The sequence below is a fragment of the Piliocolobus tephrosceles genome, chromosome 20, assembly GCF_002776525.5.
Source record: "Piliocolobus tephrosceles isolate RC106 chromosome 20, ASM277652v3, whole genome shotgun sequence".
Lineage (NCBI taxonomy): Eukaryota > Metazoa > Chordata > Mammalia > Primates > Cercopithecidae > Piliocolobus > Piliocolobus tephrosceles.
In genome coordinates, this window is record NC_045453.1 from 8,627,250 (window position 1) to 8,637,569 (window position 10,320).

At 43.6% G+C, this 10,320-nt stretch overlaps 1 protein-coding gene across 3 annotated transcripts in view; it reads left to right on the top strand.

Moving 5' to 3' along the window:
* The window catches only part of PHF20 (PHD finger protein 20), a 190,115-nt gene that overhangs the window by 35,761 nt on the left and 144,034 nt on the right, over positions 1-10,320 (top strand). For all 3 annotated transcript variants that reach the window (XM_023220550.2, XM_023220549.1, XM_023220551.1), the window contains exon 2: positions 2,352-2,466. In XM_023220550.2, the coding sequence (XP_023076318.1) occupies positions 2,384-2,466 (83 nt within the window). In that variant the 5' untranslated portion in view covers positions 2,352-2,383. The remainder of the gene's footprint in view (positions 1-2,351; positions 2,467-10,320) is intronic.

Consider the following 10,320-nt stretch of genomic DNA (forward strand, 5'->3'; position numbering starts at 1 on the left):
GTCCAGAGTTTAGTGGGAGGAAGGAGTTAGGCTGGAGTTAGTCTGCTGTAGGGAGGTGGTCTGTTCAAGTGCCCTTAGAGCTCAGAGTGGCTGCATGTCCATCAGAACCACCACTAGCTCCTCTGATAGCATTTAGGACTCTGCAGATTAGTAGATTAATTACCTCAGTGATGCCAAGAAGTGTTCTTCTTCTTTTTTTTTTTCTTTTTCGATACGAAGTCTTGCTCTGTCACCTAGGCTGGAGTACAGTGGCATGATCTCAGCTCACTCCAACCTCTGCCTCCTGGGTTCAAGCTATTCTCCTGCCTCAGCCTCCCAAGTAGCTGGAATTACAGGCACCCACCACCACACCCGGCTAATTTTGTATTTTAGTAGAGATGGGGGTTTCCACTATGTTGGCCAGGCTGGTCTCGAACTCCTGACCCCGTGATCCGCCCGCCTTGGCCTCCCAAAGTGTTGGGATTACAGGCTTGAACCACCGTACCTGGCCAGGAGTGTTCTTTTATGGGGGCCACTTTTCTTGTAAATGGCCTAATCCAGTACACCATTTTTCCCCTCAAAAGGAAATTGGCTTTACTGTTTGGTTCTCTGATCATATACATTTTATTCTTTAGAGCACAAGTACACAAGACAGGATTGAGAAAGGAGAGATTCAAATTGTGACTTCAGATTCAAAGGCAATTAAAGGAATTAAACGATAATATTTTGTACTATTTTATTGTTTTATGATAAAGAAAATCTGGGTAAGGGCCGGGCGCGGTGGCTCAAGCCTGTAATCCAGCACTTTGGGAGGCCGAGACGGGCGGATCACGAGGTCAGGAGATCGAGACCATCCTGGCTAACACGTTGAAACCCCGTCTCTACTAAAAAAAAATACGAAAAACTAGCCGGACGACGTGGCGGGCGCCTGTAGTCCCAGCTACTCCGGAGGCTGAGGCAGGAGAATGGCGTAAGCCCAGGAGGCGGAGCTTGCAGTGAGCTGAGATCCGGCCACTGCACTCCAGCCCGGGCAACAGAGCCAGACTCCGTCTCAAAAAAAAAAAAAAGAAAATCTGGGTAAAACTTATAGGAAAATACACATGATCAGAAGGGACTCAAGAAGTAGGCAATATAGCTGGGCATGGTGGCAGGTGCCTGTAATCCCAGCTACTTGGGAGGCTGAGGCAGGAGAATCACTTAAACCCAAGAAGTGGAGGTTGCAGTGAGCCGAAATCGTGCCATTGCACTCTAGCCTGGGCGACAAGAGCGAGACTCCTTCTCAAAAAACAAACCAACAAACAAAAAAAGCGAAAATATACATAGATCAAAGAAAGTATAAACAATTCCGGGCACAGTGGCTCATGCCTGTAATACCATCACTTTGGGAGGCTTACGTGGGCGGATCACTTGAGGTCAGGTGTTTGAGGCCAGCCTGGCCAACATGGTGAAACCCCATCTCTGCTAAAAATACAAAAATAAGCTGGGCAGGGTGGCGTGCACCTGTAGTCCCAGCTACTCGGGAAGCCAAGGCTCCAGAATTGCTTGAACCTGGGAGGCAGAGGATGCAGTGAGCCGAGATGGTGCCACCACATTCAGCCTGGGTGACAGAGTATGACTCCGTCTCAAAAAAAGAAAAAGAAAAGAAAATATAAACAGACCTTGTATAGCCTTCCAAAAGTAGGACTAAGTATTAGTATCTCAGCTTTTGTTTACTTCCTTTGTTTTTTATTTTTTTTGTTTTTAAGAGGCCCTCGAGGGTTCGCTGTGTTTCCCAGGCTGGTCTCGAACTCCCGGTCTCAAAGAAACAACCTGGTTCTGCCTTCCAAGTAGCTGGGACTATAGGCATACATTACTGTGCCTGGCGTTTGTTTGCTTACTTTGTAACTCTTAAATTTCATTGCGATTACAGTTTGCAATTATTTTATTCATCAGTTTACTGGCTAAATTTTTGTGTTTCCCTGGTAGACTGAAGGGTTCTTGAGGGCAGGAACTGTGTCTCTTTTGGTCTTGACTGTTTCCTTAAATAGTCGCTGAGCAAATATTTGTTGAATAATGCATCAGCAGATGACTGAATTTAACTGCGAAAGCAGTTTTTTTTTTTTTTGTAGTTCTGAGGGGTGGCCCTTGTAGGTGAGTCTTTGGTAAGCAGTGTTGAGGGAGGGTCTTCTCAGTTCTGGAAACCGCAGGAAGCTGCACGATGGAGGAGTAGGAACCAGTGGAAGGCACACCTGTGTTAGAATGAGGGCACCAACAGGGTTTCATGGAGCTTTGTGTTTTGAATAATGTCTGTTTGTTTTTTATGTGTAGTGAATGATGCTACACTCTGGGCAGACTTTGCCTAAGTTTCATAAATATTTAATTGGCTTTTTCAGGAGAATAAAGGCAGCCCCGTTGATGACTGAAAATGACAAAGCATCCACCTAACAGACGAGGAATCAGCTTTGAAGTGGGAGCCCAGTTGGAAGCCCGGGACCGTTTAAAAAACTGGTACTTTTACATTTTTCTGTTAATTAAAGCCCTCCAGTAAAGGATTTTTGCCAGCACTGATAGAGTGGTAGCTTAGGCTTTTTTTGTGGTGTTTTTCTACTTCCTGACTCTTGGAAGATGGGAGGAAACTTCAGTCTTTTCTCTTTGGTGTAGGATCCTGGTGTCAGGGTGACTGTCCTGTAATCCCCTGTTCGTATTTGTTTCCCCCTTTTGCCTGTCCATCTGAAAGAGTTCTGGGAAAAAGAAGCATGAATGGCTACAGGGAAGAGAAGGGTTAACAGTGGCAGCTCTCTTGCTCTTGGCTGCCTGTCTGAAAAAAGAGGAGAGAAAGATCAGGGATGGAATAGTGAAGAAAAAGGGGTTCGATTGGAGCAGCTCATGTGTTGTGAACACCCCATCCTGTTTTCTGGGCAAGATGACTGTATGTTGAAATAGAGTCGTCACATAAGGGCACACTGTCAGGGTGATTAGGTTCAGAAGCTGAGGCGTTGTAGTCCCAACTGTGTCATTGACTTGTGACCTCTGGCTGGTAATTAGTTGCTTTGTGCATTGGCTTATCTATAAATGTGGGTATTGGTAATATTGACCTCATAGGGTTATTCTGAGAATCAAATGATAGAATATGTAGGGAAAGACCTTATAGACTTGTGAAGTGATTGTTGTGGTTGAGGGCATCCTAGAATTTGGTCGTTTGTTGGTGCTCAAGGTGAGGGGGGGTTTTCAGAATCTACACCTCTCTAAGGGATTTTTTTTTTTTTTTTGAGACGGAGTCTCACTCTGTCACCAGGCAGATCTTGGCTCACTGCAACCTCTGCCTCCCAGGTTCAAGCATTTCTCATGCCTATGCCTGCCGAGTAGCTGGTATTACAGATGTGTGCCATCATGCCTTGCTAGTTCCTTTTTGAGTTAAAGAAGGAAGAGTTTAACCCTTTTTGAGATTCTTTCAAAATAGATTGACCAGCTCTTCAGGTGTAGGAAGATAAGACAGGAGAAGAGAGGAATGGAAGCAGTTGGTGCAGAAAACTGTCTTTGCTATTAGAATTAGGTACACTTGGCCAGGCATGGTGGCTCACGCTTGTAATCTCAGCACTTTGGGAGGCTGAGGTGGGCGGATCATGAGGTCAGGAGTTCAAGACCAGCTTGGCCAACATAGTGAAGCGCTGTCTTTACTAAACATATAAAAATTAGCCGGGCATGGTGGCGCACGCATGTAGTCCTAGCTACTTGGGAGGCTGAAGCAGGAGAATCACTTGAACCTGGGAGGTGGAGGCTGCAGTGTGCCAAGATCACGCCACTGCACTCTAGCCTAGGTGGACTGAACGAGACTCCATCTCAAAAAAAAGAAAAAATAATTAGGTAGTTAGGTACACTTTCAACACAGTTGTTTTTGGGCTATTTTTTTTTTTGTTCGAGACAAGAGTCTTGCTCTTTCATTCAGGCTGGAGTGCAGTGGTATGATCTCGGCTCACTGCAGCCTTCGCCTCCTGGGTTCAAGCAATTCTCCTGCCTCAGCTTCCTGAGTAGCTGAGATTACAGGCGCGCACCACGACGCCCGGCCAATTTTTTGTATTTTTAGTAAAGACAGGGTTTCACCATGTTGGCCAGGCTGGTCTCCAACTCCTGACCTCAGATTATTTGCCCACCTTGGCCTCCCAAAGTGTTGGGATTACAGGCGTGAGCCACCAAGCCTGGCCTGTTTTTGGGCTGTTTGTATTATCTATAATTAGTTCCTTTTTTGGTTTCAGTATATATATATGTGTGTGTGTATATATATATTATATACTGTGTGTATGTATATATTATGTAAGTAGTATCATACAGCTTGCTTTTTTTCTGTGTCTTTGTTTTTTATATTGAGTATATTTTTGTGATTTACCCATACTTAACTCCGCACCCACCCCCCTGACCCCTGAGATAGGGTCTTACTCTCTTGCTCAAGCTGGAGTATAATGGCACAATCATAGTTCACTGTGGCCTCCAACTCCTGGGCTCAAGTGATCCTCCTGCCTTAGCCCTCCATGTAGCTGGGACTACATCTTAACTTCTGTATAGAGCTTTATTGTATGAATATACCACAGTTTGTTTATCTAGTCCCTTACTAATGGGTGTTTATTTGTTTGTTTATTTATTTATTTATGATGGAATCTAGCTCTGTCACCCAGGCTGGAGTGTGGTGGCACAGTCTTGGCTCATTGCAACATCCGCCTCCTGGGTTCAAGCAATTCTCCTGCCTCAGCCTCCCAAGTAGCTGAGATTACAGGTGCCCACCACCTTGCCTAATTTATGTATTTTTAGTAGAGATGGGGTTTCGCCATATTAGCCAGACTGGTCTCAAATTTGTGACCTCAGGTGATCCACCCACCTTGGCCTCCCAAAGTGCTGGGATTACAGGTGTGAGCCACTGCTCCTGGACCATTTACTTATTTTTTATTTTTATGGTTTTTTTTTTTTTATTTTAAATGGATGCTTAAATTCCAGTTTTTCACCTGAGACACAGTGCTGCTGTGAATGTCTCTTTGTGCACATACACAGACTTTTACTTGGGCAGTGGCTTTTGACCACAACCTATAGTAAGAAATGTATTTTAAATCCAGTTTGGTACTCACCCATATGTACATAAAAATTTATTTATTTATTTATTTATTTATTTATTTATTTATTTATTTATTTTATTTTTTATTTTTTGAGACGGAGTCTCGCTCTGTCGCCCAGGCTGGAGTGCAGTGGCCGGATCTCAGCTCACTGCAAGCTCCGCCTCATGGGTTTACGCCATTCTCCTGCCTCAGCCTCCCGAGTAGCTGGGACTACAGGCGCCCGCCACCTCGCCCAGCTAGTTTTTTGTATTTTTTAGTAGAGATGGGGTTTCACCGTGTTAGCCAGGATAGTCTCGATCTCCTGACCTTGTGATCCGCCCATCTCGGCCTCCCAAAGTGCTGGGATTACAGGCTTGAGCCACCGCGCCCGGCCGTATTTATTTATTTTTTATTATTTTTTTGAAGCGGTGTTGAGATAGCATCTCACTTTGTTGCCCAGGCTGTAGTGCAGAGGTGTGATCTTTGCTCACTGCACCTCCGCCTCCCAGGTTCAAGTGATTCTTGTGCCTCAGGCTTCTGAGTATGTGGGATTACAGGTGTGCGCCACCATGCCTATTTTTTTTTTTTTTTTAGTAGAGCTGGGATTTCACCATGTTGGCCAAGGCTGGTCTTGAATTCCTGACCTGAGACGATCCGTCCAACTTGGCCTCCCAAAGTGCTGGGACCACAGGCCAGAGCCACTGCGCCTGGCCTATTTTTACTTTTTGAGACAAGGTCTCACTCTGTTCCTCAGGTTGGAGTGCGGTGGTGGGAACATAGCTCATTGCAGCTTTGACCTCCCTTGGCTTAAGCAGTCCTCCTGCTTCAACTGGGACCACAGGCACGTGCCACCATGCCTGATTAATTTTTAAATTTTTAGTAGAGATGAGGTCTCACTATGTTGCCAAGGCTAGTCTCGAATTCCTGGGCTCAGGTGATCCTCCTGTCTTGGCCTCCCAAAATACTGGGGTTACAGGCATGAGTCACCATACCTGACCTATATACATTTAACTGAAATACAAAGTTTATGAAATAGTATTTAACCTTAATACATGCATTATACTCTGATATTTTTTTCTGTTCTTTTTTTTTTGGTTTGGGATGGAGTCTTGCAGTCGCCTAGTCTGGAGTGCAGTGGCTCACTGCACTCACTCATGATCTCGGCTCACTGCAACCTCTGCCTCCCGAGTTCAAGCAATTCTCTTGCCTCAGCCTCCCCAGTAACTGGGATTACAGGCGCCTGCCACCATACCAGCTAATTTTTGTATTTTTAGTAGAGATGGGGTTTCACTGTGTTGGCCAGGCTGGTCTCGAACTCCTTGCCTTGTGATCTGCCCCCCTTGGCCCCCCAAAGTGCTGGGATTACAAGCGTGAACCACCATACCTGGCCTTTTTTCTTCTTTTTTTCTGATATAGTGTCTCACTCTGTTGCCTAGGCTGGAGTTTAGTGGTGCAGTTACAACTCATTGCAGCCTTGACTTCCAGGCTCAGGTGATCCTCTCACTTAGCCTTCTGAACAGATGGGACTACCAGCACATACCATCATGCTAGGCTAATTTTTTGTATCTTTAGTAGAGATGAGATTTCACTATGTTGGCCAAGCTGGTCTTGAATTCCTGACCTCAAGTGTTCCACCTGCCTTGGCTTCCCAAAGTGCTGGGATTACAAGCATGAGTCACCATGCCTGGCACGTGTTTAGGTTTTTAATCCATCTGGAATTCATTTTATGTATGGTATGAACTTGTATCTAATTATTATTTTTTAATTCAGTGAATAACCAGTTGCCCCAATATCATGTTTAGAATAGTCCATCCTTTCCCCACTGATCTGCAATATCACTTGTATGTATTAAGCTTCATATATACATAGGCCTGTTCTCAGCTCTTTAGTCTATTCCATTGATTTATGTTTACTCCTGTGCTTATAACAACACATTATTTAATTGATATTGCTTTATCATTACTCTTGATATCTGGTAAGATAGGTTTTATTTTATTTGTTGTATTCTTAGACCTTTACTCTTTAATATGAATTCTTGTAGTATTGTTGAGTTTCTTGAAAAGTGTTTTTGGAGTTTTGAAATAAATTGTATTTAAGTGGTATCTTGATAAAAAGTTTTCATTCATGAAAATGTATCTTTATAGTTATTCATGTTTTACTTTATGAACTTTAGTGATGTTTTGTAACTGCCATAAAGATTTTGCATATTATCTGTTAGATTTATTCCTAAGTATTGTCTAGTTTTTGTTACTTCTATGAATGGATCTTTCTTTTTTTTTTTTTTTTTTTGAGATGGAGTCTTGCTCTGTTGCCCAGGCTGAAGTGCAGTAAAGCGATTTGGGCTCACTGCAACCTCTGCCTCTTAAATTCAAGCAGTTCTCCCTGCCTCAGCCTCCCGAGTAGCTGGGGTTACAGACACCTGCCACCACGCCTGGCTAATTTTTATATGTTTTAGTAGAGACGGAGTTTCGCCATTTTGGCCAGGCTGGTCGTGAACTCCCGACCTCAGATGATCTGCTCACCTCGGCCTCCCAAAGTGCTGGGATAACACGTGTGAGCCACTGCGCCCGGCCAGATCTTTTTGTATTATGTTTTTTCTCTTTGGTTATTGCTGGCCTGAAGGAATATTGTTGTTAATTCAGTGTTGAATTCAGTGTGCGGATTTTATACAGTTCGAAAACAAAAACAGACTGCTTAAAAAAGATTTATGACATTTATGAGACTGTTGAAAGTTTGATCATTGATTGGTTATTTGATATTAAAGAATCATTGTTAACATTTTAGATGTGGAAATGATATTGCAATTTTGTGTTTTAAGAGTTCTTGTTTCTTAGAAATTATATACCTACATTTAGGAATAAAATGATATGTTGTGATTTGCTTCAAGATAATATGAAGATTCTGGATTATATAGGCAGTAGGAAGGAAAAGGAGATAATATGAGGGAGAAAAGGGTGGGAAGATAGAGGAAGCAAAAGCGGCCACGTGGCCATGTGTAATGGGTACATGAGTCTTTATCGCTATTGAGTCTTGTATCTGGTCTTACACAGAAATCTTTCTCCATTTTCATGTTCATCTTAATGGTTCTTTTGGATTTTCTGCATAGACCATCATGTATCTGCAAACAACTATTTTGCCTCTTCCTTTCTAATCCTCTGCTTCTCATTTCTTTTCCTTCCTTCCTTCCTTTTTTTCTTTCCTTCCCATTTTCCCTTCTGTGTTCATTGACCAGGATCATAGCAGCAAGATGTTAAATGGTCATGATGATAGCAGCTTTCCATAGTTTGTTGTTTGACTTTAATGGGAACACATCCGAGATTTCACCATTAAGTATGATGTTTATCATAGGATCATGGTAGATGTGTTTAATCAGATTAAAGAAGTTCCTGCCTAATCCTTGTTTGCTGGAAGTGTTTTGTTTTGTTTTTTTTTCAGCCTGAGTAATGTTGAATTTAATGCTTTCCTGCATCTAATTAATTGACCATGCCTATTTTCTCCTTTAATCTTTATTATTGTTACTATTATTATTATTTTTTTTTTTTTTGAGGTGGGGCCTCACCCTGTCGCCCAGGCTGGACTGCAGTGGCGCATCTCAGCTCACTGCAAGCTCCGCCTCCTGGGTTCACGCCGTTCTCCTGCCATTCTCTTGCCTCAACCTCCCGAGTAGCTGGGACTACAGGCACCTGCCACCATGCCCAGCTAATTTTTTCTATTTTTAGTAGAGATGGGATTTCACCGAGTTAGCCAGGATGGTCTCGATCTCCTGACCTCGTCATCCACCTGCCTCGGCCTCTCAAAGTGCTGGGACCATAGGCATGAGCTACTGTGCCTGGCCTAATCTTTATTTTTTAAAATTTTGCTTCCCCTTTATTAGTATGGTATATGACATTAACAGATTTTGTAATGTTGAACAATTCTTGCTTATGTTCCTGGATAAGCCTTTTAGGTCATTTATATAATAAATTCTTAGATTTAGTTTACTAATCTTTTATTTGGGATTTTGATATCCATGTTCATTATACTTTTGGTTTTTGATCTCTTCTTGTGTAGTCTGTATCCAGTTTTAGTGTAGTATTATTATACTAGTCTTAGAAAATGAGGAGGGTGGTTTTTTCCATTATTTTCTGGAACACTTTCTTTTTTTCTTTTCTTTTCTTTTTTTTTTTGATACAGAGTCTTGCTCTGTCGCCCAGGCTGGAGTGCAGTGGCACGATCTTGGCTCACTGCAACCTCTGTCTCCCGGGTTCAAGTGATTCTCCTGCCTCAGGCTCCCGAGTTGCTGGGACTACAAGGGCCTGCTGACATGCCTGGCTAATTTTTATATTTTTAGTAGAGACGAGGTTTTACCATATTGGCCAGGCTGGTCTCGAACTCCTGACCTCAGGTAATCCGCCTGCCTCGGCCTCCCAAAGTGCTGGGATTACAGGTGTGAGCCAGTGTGCCTGGCCCAATTTTTTTTTTTTTTTGAGACGGAGTCTGGCTCTGTTGCCCAGGCTAGAGTGCAGTGGCTGGATCTCAGCTCACTGCAAGCTCCGTCTCCCGGGTTTACGCCATTCTGCTGCCTCAGCCTCCCAAGTAGCTGGGACTACAGGCACCTGCCACCTCGCCCAGCTGGTTTTTTGTATTTTTTAGTAGAGACAGGGTTTCACCGCATTAGCCAGGATGGTCTTGATCTCCTGACCTCGTGATCCGCCCGACTCGGCCTCCCAAAGTGCTGGGATTACAGGCTTGAGCCACCGCACCCAGCCCCAATTTTTTTTTTTTTCTTAACCATGTCTTTACTGGAAAAGAGGAAAACATTATGGACATCTTGTACAAATGTCTAGGAACAAATTTTAAACTTAACATTTGGCCAGATGTGGTGGCTCACACCTGGAATTCCAGCATTTTGGGAGGCCAACGCTGGTGGATCACCTGAGGTCAGGAGTTCGAGACCACCCTGGCCAAAATGGTGAAACCCTGTCTCTACTAAAAGTACAAAAAACAGTCAGGCATGGTGGTGTGTGCCTATAGTCCCAGCTACTTGGGAGGCTGAGGCAGGAGAATCGTTTGAACCTGGGAGGCGGAGGTTGCAGTGAGCTGAGATTGTGCCACTACTTTCCAGCCTGGGTGACAGAGCAAGACTTTGTCTCAAAAAAAAAAAGGATAATCCGGCTGGGCATGGTGACTCATGCCTGTAATCCCAGCACTTAGGGAGGCTGAAGTGGGAGGATTTCTTGAGTCAAGGATTTCAAGACCATCCTGGACAATATAATGAGACCCTGTCTCAAAAAAAAAAAAA